At 38.4% G+C, this 19580-nt stretch overlaps 1 protein-coding gene and 1 long non-coding RNA gene across 2 annotated transcripts in view; one reads left to right on the plus strand and one right to left on the minus strand.

Moving 5' to 3' along the window:
* LOC137985547 (N-acetylglutamate synthase, mitochondrial-like) overlaps nucleotides 1-11426 on the plus strand; it is a 21408-nt gene extending 9982 nt beyond the window's left edge. The window contains exons 5-14 of the mRNA XM_068833164.1: nucleotides 1414-1576; nucleotides 2189-2269; nucleotides 3742-3841; nucleotides 4862-4955; nucleotides 5454-5531; nucleotides 7353-7440; nucleotides 8494-8588; nucleotides 9831-9884; nucleotides 10198-10283; nucleotides 11141-11426. Of these exons, the coding sequence (XP_068689265.1) occupies nucleotides 1414-1576; nucleotides 2189-2269; nucleotides 3742-3841; nucleotides 4862-4955; nucleotides 5454-5531; nucleotides 7353-7440; nucleotides 8494-8588; nucleotides 9831-9884; nucleotides 10198-10283; nucleotides 11141-11199 (898 nt within the window). The 3' untranslated portion in view covers nucleotides 11200-11426. The remainder of the gene's footprint in view (nucleotides 1-1413; nucleotides 1577-2188; nucleotides 2270-3741; nucleotides 3842-4861; nucleotides 4956-5453; nucleotides 5532-7352; nucleotides 7441-8493; nucleotides 8589-9830; nucleotides 9885-10197; nucleotides 10284-11140) is intronic.
* Nucleotides 11427-17256: 5830 nt separating this feature from the next.
* Nucleotides 17257-17621, minus strand: LOC137984321 (uncharacterized). Its single transcript, XR_011119108.1, has 2 exons — nucleotides 17548-17621; nucleotides 17257-17442 (listed from the first exon to the last, which is right to left on the minus strand). It is a non-coding gene; the product is annotated as an uncharacterized lncRNA (long non-coding RNA).
* Between the last annotated feature and the right edge of the window lie 1959 nt (nucleotides 17622-19580).

Raw genomic sequence — 19580 nt, forward strand, 5'->3', positions numbered from 1 at the left:
ATCAAGGTTAACTTTTAGAAAAATATAACGCTTTGTTAAGCTCATTATCCAGCTAAACTTTCAGCTTGTGCGCTATCAACTTTGCAAAGCTTAAACATTTGGGTTGCACGTCGACTGTTTCACGTTTTTGTGCGAACTTCGATGAGAACATTTCACTCGCTTAAACAACTTCGCAAACCATAGTAAATAAATCAGAAACTTACAAGGTTCCTTTGTCTACACATTTTGTCAGTTTCTTCAGGTTGATTCTTTAATATTTAGGGACCACAAAAGTTGACGCGGTAGGTTTCGTGAACGTCGTCACAAAGGCGATTGTTTTACGAAGAATATTATCGACTGTTATTGTTTTTGGCGCGATTTACTTCCTCCAATGAGTAGTCAAACTCCTGTTTTAGAATTTCCAGTTTGACATAACGAACTGAACCTCAACAATCGTTTCCCGAGGCCGCAATAAATATTGCGTTTACTCAAAGAAAAGAAAAATTGACTCCCGGTTCCTGTCCGTGGTCTAAATGCCACCCACAAAAAAGAAAATGTCGTTGCACACAAGCGTTGAGATGGTGGGAACTTGCGTCTTATCGCATTTTCAATGAGTTACTACCCCCAGTAAAACATAAATCCTATCAAAAATGTGTTTACTGCATGTGAAGGTAGCGAAAAGTGATACTCAAGTGAACGGAAGTGTTGGTTGAACGAAAAAGAGACAAACGTGGAAGTCTGGGAACGAGACTCCAGTTGAGACCGCCATTTTAAATGTTTTGAATCCGTCCCAAATGAAAGACACATTGTTCTTAGCTTCGGGAGATTGTAGCGCTAGGCTAATAGTATTAACTTTATCTCAAAACTGACTTTTGTTTCAAAACATCGTCCGATAGTGTGTTTTGTGCTTCAGATCGATCGTATGTTGCTTTCAATGTTTTGTATGTGGTTCGTGACCCTTTGGAAAAGTAGTTTCCCACGAAACCCCCCTACCCCTTGGAAATTACTGCCCCTTAACCCCCCCTCTCCCTCGGAATTTCCAACTGTCTTCCGTGGTGGGGGTATGGATATTTTCTGGAACCACACAATGTGAAAAAGAGCATTAATTTTGTCAACTATCATGGTAAATCAGTCTTGATTTTGCATACCTGCACTGGATGTGTTACCTGCCTATGGATAATGCCAATGGTTTTCAATACTGAAAATGGTCATGGTCATGCAACTATAGCTTACAGAATAATTTTATGGTACTTAGTTATTTCAATGTCTGAATTTGGTGACCTCATTTTCATGCTGCTTGTTGCTATGCCTGTGTCTTAAAGTTGAATCCATGCACACAGGCAGCCATAGCCAAGTTATTGATTGAAACTGTTATAATAAGTCTTCAAGGACTATTTCAATGTCTATACTTAATGTTATTTATGTATTTTACAGATCTGGACACATTCCAGTGTTAACCGCTGTTGGTGAATCTCTGTTCGGTCAGGTTTTATGTGTGGATTCAAATGACGCTGCTATCAGGATAGCACACATCCTGAAACCCATGAAAGTCATGTTCCTTAATACCAGTGGTGGGCTGGTGGATAGACAAGGAAATGTAAGTTGAACTGCGTAACAGGCGAGAATTGCTTGAAGCATAGGTAGTGTTAACTAGCATTTAAATACAATTGTACATGTGCCATGATCACCTAGTGGTTTTGATACACATGTATGACTCAAATCAATGGTTAAAGCCAGTCATGCTTTAAAGTAAGAAACTGTTGCTGGCAGTTACATGTACATGTACCTCAGTTGGCCAGATTCTTGCTTGGGAGAACACTGTCTTAACACCAGGTCCCAGTTGTTCAAAAGGTGGATAACGCTATGCACTGGATAAATCACTATCCATTGAATAGCACAATTGGTTTCCCTATTACTTATCCATTGGATAGTGATTTATCCGGCGGATAGCGCTATCCATTGTTTGAACAATTCAGGCCAGGCTTTTTAAGGACTAAAATTTGTCTTGGAATGATTCCTCTGTCAGTATGTCTGTCATGACATCTGTAAGACATGCTAACTGATGAATCAGCTGAAGAGGAATTTTGGTCCATAATTCATCTCAACACTGAATTTATATTTAGACGAATTTTAAACTAGTGGTAATGTACGTCTTAGACGAGTTATTCATCTCCATTATAAATTCGGCCATTGCAACCTTCTTTACTAGGTTTTAGGTAATGTCAACGTGGCTGATGATCTGGAATATTTGCTACGACAACCCTGGCACTCAGAGACAACATTACAACAGGTAATTTAGCCTGTTTAGAAAGGGATGTCATGGCTTAGCGGTTAGCACTCGCCTCCCACCAATGTGGTCCCAGTTCGGTTCCTGACTCATGGCCATAAGTGGGTTAAGTTACTTTGTTGTTGGTTCTTTACTCTGCTCCGAGAGGTTTTTCTCCGTGTTCTCTGGTTTGTGCCTCTCCTCAAAAACCAGCATCTCTAAATTCCAATTCAGTTGGATGCAGAACTTCCCTGAAAACCACTTTTGGGGGGAGTGGAGTTTCCTGGATAAATATCACGCTAAACACTATTATTAGTATTATTATCATTAACCACATTGGTAATTGTAACAAAAATATTTTATCAGGCAATTATTTACAAAAGCTATTGCTTATGACTTGTTGTTTACTATTTATTAGGTGTTGTTTCTGTATGAATACAGTGTAGGTCAGCTAATTGGAGGGCAGCAAAAACTTAATCTTTACCTCCTTGTTTGGGTAACAGTTGGCACTTTTGCACATTTTTCTGACAGAAATCATTCGTGGCTTTTAGAGAAGGAAAGTGCTTTATAATCCACCACTTATTACTGTTGTACTATTTTACTTTGTTTGTGTCACTGTTGATGCAAAAAAAAATGCTGTTTTAATATTACTTACGGTAAGGATGAAAACAAGACATGTACAATATTAACGTGAACAAAAATGGTACTGTATCAAAATAGACTGAATGCATAAATGGCAGCCAAAAAAATATTCTTTTGTTTATGTGCTAATTAGCCTCACTAGCCTTTTTTGCACGGACAAAATACAAAAGAAAGGTTGCTTGAGAGCGAGGCTAGTGAGTCTCAGTAGCACATAAACAAAAGAATACACCTGCCCTTTTTTGCATTCAGTCAATAATTGGTTCAAAAGAAGGTACATGTATATATGCAAACATCTAAATTCTTATTCTTTTAATGACAAGGAAATACATGTCATACAGATCCAACGCAATTTACAAGTAAAAGGTACCCACAATTAAACTTCATTCATTTTCATTTGATTTCTTGCAACAAAATTATTATTAATTTTGACAATCTTAGGGCGCGTTCGATTGACCCTATTCCGGAATAGGAATACATGGAGTATAAGTTAGAAATCCTTCGTTTTTGCGGAGATTCACATTAAAATTGTCAAACATCTGCTAAAATGTTCCTTTAAACATATTTTGAACATCCTTGCTGCTTCGAAACGCGCCAAATATACCGTTTTAATCATCACTCCACGTATTCTTATTCCGGAATAGGGTCAATCAAACGCGCCCTTAGTATGGGAGTGGATGTGGCTACAGTGTATTACACAAAGTGTATGACTGACAACTAGATGATAATCAACTGTAGTTGCAAATTATTAGCATTGCCCAATATTGATCCAACCAATGCTTTAGTACATGTACATTGGTCTCTACCTTGAACAAAGTGCCATCTCTTTTCTTGTACATGTTTAATTTTCTTGCTAGGTTATATCAATAGCCAAGTTGCTTAGAACTTTACCAGAATACTCTTCAGCTGTTATCACCAGTGCCGACTCAATAATACCTGAATTGTTTACGCATAAAGGTAAGTATTTTTTAAGCTTCCTAGACATGATTGTTTGTGTTCTAAATTACAAAGTTTTATAATAATATTATAACTGTGAAATCAGATGATCTTCAGTGAAAAATTAACGAGCATAATTTATCAGACCGGCAGTGTAAACTACGGTGAGTTTCGTGGCGATTTTGATGATCAGTTGTTCATTTAAACAGGAAGGTTAATTTATTAGACAAGTGGATCTAAATTTTTAACTCTTGGTTGAGCCTTTTACTTTTCAACCAAAAACCAATGTGTCTTTGTTTATATGCTGCCTAATGAGGGATGCGCGTCTAAAACAATGGATTCCATGTATAGTACGCATCTCAATTTTTCGGAGTTGTTTTAGCAGAAAAAGTGTGTATTATACACGTGTAAATACGGTACTGATTAAGCTGAAATATGCATAAATTAATCCTTTCAGCATTTAAATTCATCAACGTAAGATATGATACAGTATCATCCTGCTTTACAGCTGATGCATTGCTTGTAATCCTTTCTTTGCTGAACAGTCCCCCATTGATGAGAAAAATTGTCTAGCATTAGACAGAGTAAAACCTATAACTGCCACTCCTGAGAGGAGAAGGGTTAAAGGGCTTTAATAACCCGAGCGGAAGTCGTCCTCAGAGTCGATAGTCAAAAGTCATTCTTGACTCTGTAGATGCCTTCCGCTCAGTTTGTCGAAATGTCAGTCTGTGTCATTCTTAGGGCCGATTTACACGGTACGACTTTGTCGCATGCGACAACGGCTTACGACAGGCCCACGACATGATTTACGATTGTTGTGTACGTCAGAAAAAATGTCGTAGCATTTTAAAACATGTTTTAAAACGCTGCGACAATCGTAAGTCATGTCGTAGACCTGTTGTGAGCTTGTCGCATGCGACAAAATCGTATCATGTAAATCGGCCCTTAGGGAGTCCCCGTGTTGAGTAAAAGCACTTAAGATTTTATAGAAAAAAGAATAGCATTTGAATGACTTTGTCCACCGTTCATTCCTAATTTCAGGTTCGGGAACAATGTTTCTCAGACCAGAAAAAATTCAGAAACATCAGGCGCTGTCCACTGTTGACATTGAGAGGCTGAAGGAACTCTTGATTAAGTAAGTCATCCGACTCTTGGCAAGCATAATTTTCTTGTTACAGTACTGTTTTTAGGTTACATCTTTTTGGAAACCAACTGTTTATCCTATTAGATTTCTTTTGATTTGTGGTGTCCCCAATGAGTACTTCATCACTAAAGGAAGGTTTCGTAAGCAAGGCAAACATACAGGAATGTATTAATACATGTAACATGTCATCAATAGTGTCTTGTTCTAACAAAAGGTTCTTATGATTGAGACACTTCTGAGTTTCTGTGTGTTGATTGTCCTTGTGGTTGCATTGCTGTTGAAAATCAACCATAAAATGTGACATTTCACAGGGCTTTTGTGCCTGAGGGGCTGACTTGTTGAGTAAAACTTTAATAATACTCACTATAGAACGGGATACATATTTAAGTACAGTTTGTAACTATTGATAATAATTATTGCCAAGCTAATATTAGTATTGTTTTGTCTTAATTATGTTAATGTTTTTTCCTAATTATGTTTTTTTGTCAGATCATTCAATAAACCATTGAACGCTGATTACTTCTCTTCTCTGAATAATAGACTTCACACTTTGTATGTCACCGAAAGGTTTGTTCAGTTTATTTTCTTTTTGGTTCTTGTTGAAAATCGCCCCCTGACCCTGGATAAGAACCTGAAACTGCAAGCCCTATCTCACATCCCTTTTTCATAAAATCTGTGGTTCAAAACAAAGAACCCATACACTATGAATGAAGAGCAGGAAATAGAGTTTCTGTTGCTGTGGTAAGGAGAGACACCATAAAATCACTGAGGTTAAATGTGAGTGGACCTACAATCTATGACACAAGTGTTGAGACACTTTTTCATTTTATTTGTCCTTGAATTCATTTCTTACTTAACAACTCATTTCAGCATCCCTTCTCGACTAGACTTCAAGCAGTCTCTCTTTTGCTCTAAAGTCGTTGAAATGAAACTAATGCATAATGTTGTACTTTCAAAAATGGCTGAAGCTGCGAGTTGCAAATACTGCAGGTGTTTGCCCATGATATTTGCTACCCACAGCTTCAGTATGGCGTACATATATTGTACCATTGTGAAAGTTCAACAAACATGTTTGTTTCAATGATTTTAGAGCAGAAGAGAAACTGTTTGAACTGTACATGTACATTATTTAATGTAGTTCCCACTCACCACAGCCCCAAAAGGTAGTTGAGTGTGTCCGAGAAGTTCAAGCTATACAATCAGGGCTTCTGATAGGATGCGGAAAAAATTAAAGATTATGCGGAAATTTTTGGCCATATCATGCGTAAACATGATTTGATTATGCGGAAATGCCCGTCCAATGTATCTACATGCTTATGGTAAATCAGGATTCGAAATTGCGACCAATACAGTCGCTTTTTCCCTTTGCGATTAACTTATCTGGCCGAGTCGCCAATTAGCGACCAGCATTCACCGTTAAAATAAAAGGGTTAGTAATCAACATTTTGCCGAAACTTTTGCTAAAAGAAATAAAGCGATTAAAAAATATTTTGTTTCTTGGACATCATGAATTTTGTTTCAATTTGGAGATATGGAGCAAAATTGTGGTGTGGCTGAACCATCATCCTTTCCCTCGATCATTCACCATTTTCAGCGGTTTTTTACACATACGTATTGCGGGCTCTTTGTATTGTACAACTTCATTGCAATGATTGTCCCTACTTTACCAGAGTTACAAATGATGCAATTTAATTTGCTACTATAACTTGCGGCTAAATTTTCATACCTTGTATCTTTTTTTAAAAATTTCGAGCCTAGGGTATGTTACGAAAACGGTTTAACTAGAGTCCAGGCTCATTCCCGAAAAATGTGTGGAAACTGCTTACGAACGTTCATCTTGCGAACGAAATGGCGTGTTTTCTTCAATGTTCAGGAAAATAAGCGTTTCAAAATAGTCAATCTCTTTGGCTTTTGTGTTTGTGAGGGTGGTAAGCAGCTGCTTTATCACAAATATCAGGCATTTCTTCAGTTTTATGCGGAAAATATCGTAATTATGCGGAGGATGCGGATTTTAGGGAATTATGGGGTTCCGCATCGCCGCATCCTGTCAGATGCCATGTACAATATCTTTGCTCAGTGGTGGAGGTAGTTTTTGTTGATGAAGAGGGCAGTGTGTATATATTCTAACTGAAAATGTGAAGTGTCTCAAGACATTTTGACACAGATTGTTGATGTTCTGAATTAAACCTATTCATGCCTAAAGCATGCCTGATTGGCGAGTAAAATCACCTGGCGTTAGCCAGAGTAAAATCTATAACTGTCAGGTGGGCCTGAAGGGTTAAAAAATTAATTACTAATGAGGAGGTGCTTGAAATTGCAATTACAAGTTATAATACCAACCATTAGTGCTTACATTGAGTCCTTGTGAGTGGGTTGCTTTTTCCTTAGTTACAGTGCAGCAGCTGTGATTACAAAAGAAGATGGTGTTGATGATGTCAAATACTTGGACAAATTCACAGTTGGAAGGCAAAGTCAGGTACGATTCGAGATGCATTTGAATCAAAATCAGGACTGCACAGGATTTGCCCATCATTGGGGTTTTGGCAAATAGAAGTATGTCAAAATAATGAAATAAGCCAGGCAAAGTTAAGTTAACTGTGCAATACTAACCTGTTACTAACTGAGTTTGAGGGCCGTACTGGGCATTATTGGCCCAAGGTCATGGCAGTACGGGCCACGCACAGTGAGGTCTACAAAAGCTACCAAGGGCCAATGTTTCCCAGAATGGTCCCAAGCTTTTTAACAACCTTTTTGTGTTTCACTCAACTTGAATTTCCCAGCAGAAAGAAAAAATACAGAAATGGACTGTTTCTGTGCTAGTGGTTCATACTGTAAAATCGTGACTGAAAACCAGCCAGTCAGAGTGGTCCATTTAGCCTGAGAATTGCTTGCCATAATTATAATAAAATGCAATGCATATTTAATTGATCACTCACCATACATGTATAGGAGCTTTGCAGGGCCAGTGAAACACAATCATCGTAAAATGACGGAACAGGATAACATTGGCAACTGAGTAAAGGGTAAAGAGTCCAATATTTTGCTTTATTATTATGGCAAGTAATTGTCAGGCTGATTGGCTAGTTTTTGGTTGGGATTTTACAGTACAGACCATTACCATGGAAACTGTCTGTTTCGTTATTTCTTCTCTCACCTGGGAAATTCAAGGTTAGTGAAACACAAAAAGTGGACTTTAGTTTTTTCATCCCAACAGTACAATAGTAATTTTACAGTAAGCGGAATTTAGTTTTACATTTAAAAGGTTACCATTCAAAGTTTGCTTTAGAAAGATCAAGATGACAAACATTCACCAAGTGGAGAAGTGTCTGATCCCTCAAAGAAAGGATGCTATATAACAAGCAACTTACTAACCTCGCTTGCTCAGGACCATAACCAATGTTCCCCAGTACAGCCCTTGTGCTCTGTTAGTAAGAGGCTAGTCTTAGCACAAGTGAGCAAATTGAGTTATAAAAATTATGTTGCCTGTGTTATTCTCCCTTTGCCACAAAACTGTTTTGCATTGATCCAGGGTCTTGGAACAAGTGACGCTTTGTGGAGGAAAATAAAACAAGATTTCAGCAGCCTATTTTGGAGGTCAAGAGGAACAAATCGTATTAACCCTTGGTATGTTTAAATGGTGCAAGATCATTAGTTTTCTGGGACCATGCATGGGAAAGATGATTCATGAAAAATGCAATTATCATGCAATGATTAAGAGTTGTGATGGAGTAATGTAAATATACCTTTGTGAAAGATTAGGGGAGGGGCACCCAACTGTTTTCCTACAGTGTTGCCTTCTCCTAAACCTCTCCTCTCCCCCCCCCCCCCTCACACTTCTGTGATCCATGCTAAAACCCACCCACCCTCCCCCACTTTCAAATGTACTGAAAAAATAGTAAGTATGGATATTTACCCTCAGATTTTTGGAGTAGCTTTAGTAACTAATATCTCCGAGCATTGAACAGAACAACTTTAAGAATCCCAACAGGCCAGAGGCCAAATGGCCATCGTTACTTCCCTGTAACATTATGCTGAATGAAGCCAGTTTACCTGTGGGACACTTTGTTTAAGAACCTGGATGAAAAACCCAGCTCAGCAGTTGTTGTTCCTCAATGGTTATGGCATCCACTCAGTGTAACCTAAATCTTAGGTTAGATTCCCTTTTTGGACTCAATTCCTGGAGGAGTAGTCAGGAACACCATCATGGCACCGTTTCATTGTTTAGGAACACTCAACATGGCACTCTATAAATTATTATCTGTTCCTTTCCCAAAACATCTGGTTTTCATCCATCTTGCTGAGGTGTATCTGGGGGGGGGGGGGGGGGGGTATTCACATAAGACCGGGACAAACTCAGACCACCACGAGTTCATATCGGCCGCCATACATTTCTTTTACGTGAGAGACATGTGATTAGTGAAGGCAACACAATGATATTCACTGTAGAGATCTCAGGCACATCATTGCGATATGTTTTGGGCTGTTTGGGAAAGATAAAAGTTGTTGCTGTACATCCTTGTCATTGGTCTTGGGCTGAACAAATCGTTACCTTTGCTTTACTAATATTGGTGTATTTTGGGGTGAACACAGTCTGTTGAGAGCATTTCCCTTGCACCAAAGTGACCTGGGATTGACTCCCTTACTTTGATGCCTTACGTGAGTCGAGGTTGGTTATATTCTCTTATTAATTGGGCATAATTATTGTAGAGTACTTCTGTACAAAAAAAACTGTGAAATCTAAAAATTCAGGAAATTCAGGAGCCCCATCTGACTTGACCCATTGCAAACACAGAGTATTAATTTTGTACCTTATCCTAATGCACTGATTTTCTAAAAGGATGATATCGCTAATTATTAATTTTGCAGGTATTTTATCAGGTGTGGTGGCAGCTGCACAAGTGGTGGATGGACCATATTTTGGTAATTGGGCATTGAATTTTAGGCGAACTCAGGATCAATGAGTCGTGTAGCAGCTCTCATAATGTATAATTTGTGATTAGCTTGATACCCTAGCGAAAAACAAGAGACTTGACATTGAAATTGAAACAATGACAGTGTATTCTTAAAAACAATAGAGGCTGCTTACAATAAGTTATTACACAATAACAGGTTACAAGAGCTGCTTCATTACTGCCATCAATGTGCTCTATTGAGATGGTGATCTGAATATTGATTTGCATTTATCTGTTCAGTTGTTACAATTGAGGAAGTGCATGTCATTTGTTTTTGACAGGTATGGGATTGGCGATCACACATTAACACAAAAACTCATTGAGCATGCTAAGACCCTCCCGTCTTCCTTTGATCCTCCGGCACCTCGTAAGTATGGCAGTTTAGCCACATGCATTGTTAAGCTCAAGGACTTTACCACCTCCAGAAACTTTCCGCTCAACAATTCTCTGCAGTTATCTAACACCAGTTCTTTGAATCACTAATCTCTCTCCTTCAAAGTCACTGTTTCAGAGGCTTGTAAAAAGTGGAAAAACTAGTCGTAATTTGATCTAAGACTGTGCGACGAAGAGGAGGAATGGATTTAGTACCTGGTTGATGCCAGAGAGTGCTTTGCATTGTGATAGTTCTTTGAAAACACCAATGTGAAGTAATTTGTGACATCAACCCAGTGTCAAACCCATTCTCCTTCATTGCTCAGTCAATGGATCAAACTCTTGTCTTCCATAGTGAATAAATAACACTATATTTGGGACGATTAGTTTGGGAAATAAATAAAGTGAAACAGTTTGTTGGGTAAACGACATCTGTGAGTGGCCACGTAAGAAGCCATCGCAAGCTATTAGACTTGCTGAGATAAGAGAATTAAGAATAATCCAGAATCAGAGTGAGTCTACGAATCCTGAGAGATCTTTGGTGTAAAAGAAGAAAGAAGAAGAAGTTTGTTCAGTTGATAGGCTCCTTAAGAGTCGTTTCTCAAAACGACTCTCTACTGTCTAGACAGTTTTCAGCCCTTCACTTTACTTTAGCACCTCAAACCTACTGCTTAAGTTTATCCAACAGCTATTCACGTCAGTGGCAGTTGGCTAGTGGTGGATAGCGGCCAGGTAAATATCTACAACAAGCCACAGACACTGAGTTGAATAGTTGTTTTAGTATACAGTGAGATAACTTCTATAGCACAAAAAGATGATTTTGACGTGCTAATCCATTAATTTTGTTTTCAGATGATGAAGCAAAGAGCCAGCGAGTCCTTTCTTCAAGTGGATATCACAGATTTCTTTGAAGAAAGTCAAGAATTCGCCTTTTTAAAAAAATAACTTTTAATAAAGTAACAACAGTATTTTTGTGGTTTGTTCAATTGGAAGGCCTACTAGACACAGCTCACTCGTTCAAAAGCCGATTAACGCTAATCCCATGTTGAAAATTAACCAAGGAGTTTTTTCTCAACTCTCAAATGCTGTTTAACACCGATATTCTGCAAAACTTTACATTGAAAACTTGTCAATCTTGAAAAACAAAATAAGCAAAAGAAAATTTCACCGAACAGGTGAAAACATGAAACAAAAGTCTACGCTAACCCTGGAGAATAATTACTATTTATTGTAAACCTTAATCTCGTACATTTGTATGCATGGCTTGCACCATACGAAAAATTGTGTGCAACTTTAACAATGACCCCTGCATATGCCTGTGACTGTGAAAGGGTTTCAAAATGCTGAATTTTAAATTCCTGCTCTATTTGAGCAACACAAAACCACAATAATAACTTAGAGCTTATTAAAGTAAGATAACCCAACTGTAATGTAATTTTAAATTTCAAAAATGTAAGAAAAGGACTTTATCTAGGACATTATCTACGTAAGTTGTACACAACAGACGTAACAGGTTCTTTATTGCTTAAAACCAGAAGCACATCATTGACCTTAAAGTGTGTAACTTGCAACTCTTTTCCTTGGAACAAAGCTGGGAGTTTTAGGACACCAATATTTTGTCCAAATATGGACAAAAATAAGATTGAAGCTGCACGAGCTAAGTTACATCCAAATAAGGAAATTTTTAAACTAAAAACAACCCATCTCTGAACGAGAGCTAAACGCTTCAAGGTCATGAGGTTGTGCTTTAAAACCTTATGGATAGACTGAATGTGGCTAACTCAATGTTGTACCCAATTCAAACCCTTAGAGAATAAAACGTTTAGTTCCAGGTATTTCCCTATCATTTTAAAACTCAATGCTTCATTATAATGGAAATACTGTACAATACACAAAGAATCTCAACTCTGGCAGATTTGAATTGGGCACAACATTGAGTTAGCCTATTTGCTATATTCAAGAACTTTCAAAACATTACAAGTGACCATAAATCTCTAAAATTAATGCATATTAAGCGAGTTTATACGATTTTTTATTACATACTCAACAAAGTTACTCGATCTTTGTGTTCCCATAGCAACTGTCATGAATATGACACTATGCATTCACCATATTCTGTTGAGTATATTACAGAATTTTGAAAGCTAGGATGCTCTTCCCTTTTTCGACAGGATAAAGTACATACTTTTTTTCTGAGGACTCAAACTTCTCGGCTAATTTTGCACATGACCTCTAGTGTTAGCTTCACGACTTCAGGAGGGGGGTCAAAATTTTGCCCCTGTCCAGTTGTCTCTTGCTTTAAGGAGTACATTTTCCAAGTAACATTATTTCTTTTGCAAAACTTATGACAGTAGTGACAAAGTTTTAGCCCATACATGTATTTTTTTCATGTTCTCTCCCTTAAGGAACACTGACCTTTAAGTTCTCGCGCTTCATATACCAAAGTAACAGGTTGATGCACAAATATGTAAATAAGGTTTCATTACTTTCTTACTTTCTTTACTTACTTTTATTATCGCATTTGAGTGCAATAAAATGAAAGGCACACAGGGAAAAATAAAACATCAGAATAATTATGATCTTAAGGTCAACTGTAATTAGCCACCATATTTTAATTCTGCCCGTGTTATCAGGAATCAAACAGTCCATTTGGCCTTACAATATTCGTAAAGGTACTCTGTCTGCCAAGAGTGAACTTTGAGGGAGCCACCTTTACCTCTTAGCATTTGATTACCATAGGGCAATGAACTAAGTTCTCAAACTTTGGTCATTGCTACAAGGAAGATTCGCCAACTGCTATCTAGAAAGACAACGTGATGACAAGTTGATCGGTGATGCGAAGTTTTGTTTGCAACCAGACCAGTACCCCCAAATGAGCACTGATGTGAAAAAAGCTGTGTTTTAATTTTGTCCACCAGTTGATCTTTGCTTCATGTTTCTATCCTTGTACAGCTTTAATCTTTGCCAATACTGCAGCTCGTCTGTCTGTGTTCTGGAATAGAGCCCTGACGAGCCCTCGAACTTCCTGAGCGGTGAATTCATGAGCCAGAGGACCCTAAAACAAGTATAGCACACTCTTAACGCAGGGAAACCCTGCTGCATTTTGGACGTTGGTACAGGACTACCTAATGAACAACAAGCTAAGTTAGCTTACATTTGATGTTGCAGCAGGTACTATTGTAGTGCTCGAAATTGGCAGTTGTCTGAGACGACAAGACAGAGTTTCCCATGAGACCAGTTTCAGGTTACAAAGTTCTGTTTTGGTTTGGGTAATCGGCCAATTAGATTCTACCTTACGAGAGCTGCAGCTATTTTAAGCAGCATATTAGTGTTGTACCTTTCCATCTGCCCAAACGATCCCCAACTTCTTGTAAACTGGCCTCTAAGATTCTTATCAGCTCTTTATACCGTGTCCAGTGAGGCACAAACTGTGGAGATGTCCTACAAAACAAAGGGATACATTATTGCACACAAATACTCCTTACAATGAGCATTTCCCAAGAGTATGTGAGTTGTGAAACCCCACAAGGGGAGTAGAGTTTTCAGTAGGAAGGCATGCCCTCCCTAGAGGGGTCAGAGGGCATAATCAAGCAAATTTTGAAACTTGGGCCTCTTGGGGTGCATTCAATTGACGCTAATCTAGAATAAGAATACGTGGAGGGATGATTTAAAACAGTATATCTGACATTTTGAAGCAACAATGACAGTAAAGATAATGTTTAAAATAGCATTTTGGCAGGTGTTTGACAATTTTTATGTGAATATCCGTAAAAACGAAGGATTTCTAACTTCTATTCCATGTATTCCTATTGATAATTCTGGAATAAGGTCAATCGAACGCACCCTTGGAATGCATTTCGTGCATTATAGAGGAAGATTCTTTTGATAGTAGATCTTGCCTGACAACCGTTGCTGCAAACACCGTGGGGAGTTCAAGAGCCCACGTATTGTTTGTGAAGGGTAGGACATGGAGTTCCCAGTGCTGTAATTTGTCTCTGTCAGCATGTAGTCATCCATGCCGAAGTCAAGCTATTTGCCATGTCATGGACCTTTCGCTAAGACTGATAACGTAAAATTGTTAGGTTCACTATTGCACTAGGGAAATTGTTTTTGTTTTTTTTTTCTTATGTGCTTGTAGCCATCTTGATACTTGTGTTGAGTCTTAAGCTAAGAAATCTAATTTTATCTTCCGAAAGGTTAAGCCTATCCAGAGTAATCTCTGAATAAATTTGTGTACAATCCTAAGCATTTCTTACCCAAACACTTTCATCGGATTCTGGCGTCATTTGAAAGATTTCTGATCCTCGCTGAACAAGTATGGAGAGCAGTGAATGCAAGTGTTGCCCCTCTTCATATTTAATATCCTTAAAACAGAATAAGACGAAACTCTTTTTGACAACCCAGTGTTTAAAACTTGAAAAAAAAAAAAAACGATCTGTAGTCAAGCACACAACATTATTTCACTTTTGTCACACTTCATTGACTTAAAAAATGTTGAAGATGGCTGCTTCTGCGAAATTAAAAACCAAAAGCACGCGTTTCTGAAGTTATTTGTTTCAGATGGAAAATTAATGCTCTCTTTGAGAAAATAAGACTAACTTTGATTGTACACATTTTCTGTGGTTAATTAATTAATTAATTATTTGACATCCAAAACCGGCCGAAAACGGCCAGAGTACCCTAACGCCAGACGATTTTACTTGTCAGTGGGGAACCCCTGAGAGTCGATAGGTTAAAGCTTTTTCTATAGAAGTGGAGATTCCCTTTAAGAGTTTAGGCTGGAGGTCTTGAAGTACCACCAAAATATAAAGACTCAATGAAAAAACATTAACGTATGTAATGTATTTAGTTCAAAGTATTTCGATTGTAATATCTATTGTCAACCTGTAAGTTCAACTTATGAGTCGTTTTGCTTGGCTTTGAAGCCTCCTTGCCACCAGTGGAATCACCAATTTGTTATTTGTTGTCCTTTTTTGTATGTAAATATTTGCATATTTATTTTTTTCAAAGTGGCTTTTCGTACGGGACCTGTACACCAACGTATATTTATAATCATACAGGAATCTTACTGGTTCAATAACATTCAGTTCTAAGTCTTGCCTCGTCTTCAATTCTCCTGTATACAGTTCAGCTATCAAACAACGGCGTTAATTGATGCCTGTTTAATTTCATGAAATGCCTCCTTCATTCGATGTCCACCTGCCATCTGACTTGCTTTGTGTTTCCTCTGAGCACCCATTTCAACTAGCACTGATAAACCGTATTTAAGTCTAAGCACCCATTTTGAAACAGTTAGCCTTCATTAACTCCATGGGTATGTGGTTGAAGGTTTGGGTTAGAACCTGTAATAACCATTCTAAGACTAGTGTATGAATAGCAAATATATGTCAGTGACTCAGTGTATGGGTCCTGTACGAATAACCACTGCCTATTTTTTTTATGTGGGAAAAAAATAAACCGGACTAAAATCATATACACTAAACACTTCAAAAGGTAAGGACTGCAATGAAGAAAAAGTAAAAGAGCAATAAACATTGAAAGGCGTTTTTCACCTCAAGCTGAAGTACCTCCCATGCTATTTGTGGAATAACATCATCAAACAACGCACCCAGAGACTGACAATATATGTTCATTGGTAAAATACCATTTCCACACTTTGCCAAGATAAGTCAAAAAGTGAAGAATCTGGAAAAACAAAGGTCAACAGGGTAGAAAACTGTCAATGAAGTCTTAATTTCACCGTTACATATAATGCAGGAGTCTTCATTGTTTTGTACTGTAGATAGTCTTCAAGAGAAGTCAGAGTAATTAACTAAAATGTTTGTAAACTCAAATGTCAAAAGCTTATAAAAACAATGGAATGATCATATGCAAACCAATAAGATAACAGACAGTAACTGGTGGACATGCGCAAGTGACATAAATTTTGTGAGTAAAGACAACAACTTTACCTGCTTCATTGTTCTTTCAACTTGCAAGTTTTTAGCATCCTCAGGCACATTAGCAAAGCCTTCTGTGTTGTTTTTACCAGCTCCAATAAATGGAAATGGTGTTTTTTCTTAAGACAGAAGACAATAACAGTAAACAACAATACAACGATTTTACAAGTAAATGTGACATAAATGACACGAAAAAACTCTGGAGAATATTTTATCAAAATTTCAAATTTAGCGGGCTGTACTGTAGAATATGCCAATCACAGTACACGCTGAGCGATATAATAAGATATTAATATTATTCTCATACATTATCATGTGATAACACAATTAAACTCTGTCATTTGACATCTTGTGGGAGGCGTTGCCTCATGGTCAGTGTGCTTGACTCCAGATCAAGTGGTCAGGGGTCGGGTCCTGGCCAGGGACATTGTCTTGTGTTCTTGGGCAAGACACTTTACTGTCACTGTGCCTATCTCCACCCACGTGTATAAATAGGTACCGGTGAATTTAATGCTGGGGGTAACCTGGGATAGACTAGCATCCCATTCAGGAGGGAGTAAAAATACTCCTAGTCGCTTCATGCTACAGAAACCGGAGATAAGCGCCGGCCTGGTGGGCCTTCTGGCTTATAAGAAGTGACTTTACCTTTACCTTTGTTGACATGTTGTTGTTGTTTTCTTTCAGCCTGAATGGAGCACGTTTCATAAATTACTTTGAAACCTTTGATTACAGATACTGATGAAATACTAGCCTAAGGATTTTCGTTTTTACTAAAAAAGTTATACCGGTAATTCACTTTGCACAGTGAAGACAACTTTCGCAGGTGAGAAAATAGGTGAGGGATTTAATCCTAACCCTTATTTACTCCCCCACCCCCTCGATAAGTGCTTGCAGAGGGCTACCTCACCCCAGATTTTTTTTTAAAAGTCTGGCACATAACAGTCCTGAGACACGGAGGGCTATTACATATTCCCACCTTAAGCCAACCATGTCCTTCAAAAGCTACTGAAGCAGAAGGCACTTACATACCAGTTGCTCCAGGAAACATTTCTCTCCCATTTGTCGCATAACTGGCACCAAATCCACAAATGAAGCAACCCCCTGATTGAGGGGCTCAGGAAGTTTAGGCCTGAATTGATGGCCCAGAGTTAAAAGGTGGTGGGCAATATACATGCAGTTGTTATGATGCAAGGCTGCCAACTGCGGCAAAGTTGCCTGAAACAGAAGTAATGTAAATACAATGTACATGTAAGAGGCAACACATTTACAAACTTGAGGCAAAGCAAGATGTTTGTTTTAAGAGGTACCAGTATACCTTACCAAACGCTGTTTGTGATAAGTTGGAACCACATTACAGTACAACTCGAACATGTTGCGTACAGTGTAAAACAACTGGATAGACTGAAAAGATGAAAAAGTCAAAATAAGATTATTTTAGTGATAGAATTCTTAAAAGAAATTTTAAAAGCGCACAACGGTTCCTTTAAAAAACACTCGCCAATAAAAACACAACAACATTTTACAAAAAGACAGACTGCTGTTAGGAGCTTTGTATTGGAACAAAAGAAGTTGTCCTTTACTTCCTACATGGACGGTGTACTTTTTAGATGGTGTTATAGCAGCCAACGTTTAACAATGCCATGATATTTAAATAGCCCGACTTGAAGCGACTAGAAACCCCCTTCAAATTGTTCATTGATGAAAACCTAAACATATTTAGCTTATATGTCACAGTTTAGTTATCAAGGACCATAAATATTACTGCAGGGAAGTTAATTCTATTTTGCCATTGGTCAATGTCGATAAGGAGTCATGTGAAATATGCCCACAAAGCCTGAGTGTTCACTTGTATGCAAGGCTTTCAATCTATACATATGCAAATGTTGGTAAAATGTAAGAATCCAGTCAAACCCACCGCGTGGCCAAGCGTCGGCCACGCGTCGGCGACCGTCGGCGACTGTCGGCGACGCGGTTGGCCGCTGTTTAAAAATTATAAACATACAACGTGTCGGTAGTGTGTCGGCCAACGCGTCTGTCGTGTGTCGGCAAACGCGTCGGTAGTGTGTCGGCCCGACGTCGTCGGTAGTGTGTTGGCCGACGTGCTCGGTCATGTGTCGGTGGTGTTTCGGCCGACGCGTTCTGGCCGACGCGTTGGCAGAGACGCGTTGGTGGGATCGGATTCTTAAATTCTTACCCCACAAATGTTATATCTTTACAGCTTCAACTACGCAACACATGTCCAAACCAACACCTTCCGGCTTCTTCTGACGCCAACCGAGCCCTTCGCGACTTTTGCAAAGACTTAGGTTGAATAGAACATGATGGAAAGAGATTGGTATTTGAAACAAAAGAAAGCCGTTGTTTGTTCAATTTTAAGGGCTTTTCTCACAAACCCAAATGTCATGATGGTTCCGCTCCCTCCTGCTCAAACCCATCACTGCCACACGCACACTAGAGAGGGAAATGCTAGGGGGCGAATGAGTTATATTGAAGACCGTTAAACACACTAAAACTCAAGCAGTGACAATACCCCTTCAAGCCCAGCGGCCCCAGCTGTTCAAAAGGTGGATAAACTTATCAACTGGAATAAATCACAGTACCTTGGATAGCGAAATTGCGTTCTGTTGAGGAACTATCAACGTGGATAGACCGTTATCCACTATTTGAACAACTGGGGCTTGCCATATATTTTTGTTAAGAAACACCCACATGTTATGGTGGAATACAATTTTGGAGTAGAGATTGTGTTGGCTTCAATAAGAGTTTTTGTCTGCTTAGAGTCAGTAACTTTTCTCGTTGCTTCACCAATGCGACAAGCTGGGAGACAAAATGTGAGCTTGGTCATATTGCTACCAGCAACTTTCTGTACAGGCTCATAAGAAGGAAAAGAAAACCATTCACCCAAAAAGTAAAATTGGCATACAAATTCAGAGAACATGTTTCTGAGTAAGGGAAAAAAAAAAGTATCTTAAAAATGTAAATGTACAGGCAATATTAAGTTTTTTCTCTGTTGTTCAGCTTGTCATTTTACTCAACTTTTATCATATTTTATTTCATGATTATATTATAGTAAGTAACTAATACTTTAACGTCCCCAATAAGCCAGTCTTGCTAAATTTTAAAAGGACTTATGACATTTATTAAATAAAATCTTATCTTATAAGCTCCAGCATAAAATGGTTAAAAAAAATCAATGGAGAGAATGTGAACCTTTAACAAACAAATGGACCCTTATACATAAACACAAAAGTGCGGTGTCCGTTACATGTATCTTTCTACAGAAATAAGCAATTAATGGTCCACCATAGGTAGCTCAGGGTTCATGCCATTGAAAACTCCATGTCGCATTTGAT

The sequence above is a fragment of the Montipora foliosa genome, chromosome 14, assembly GCF_036669935.1.
Source record: "Montipora foliosa isolate CH-2021 chromosome 14, ASM3666993v2, whole genome shotgun sequence".
NCBI lineage: Eukaryota > Metazoa > Cnidaria > Anthozoa > Scleractinia > Acroporidae > Montipora > Montipora foliosa.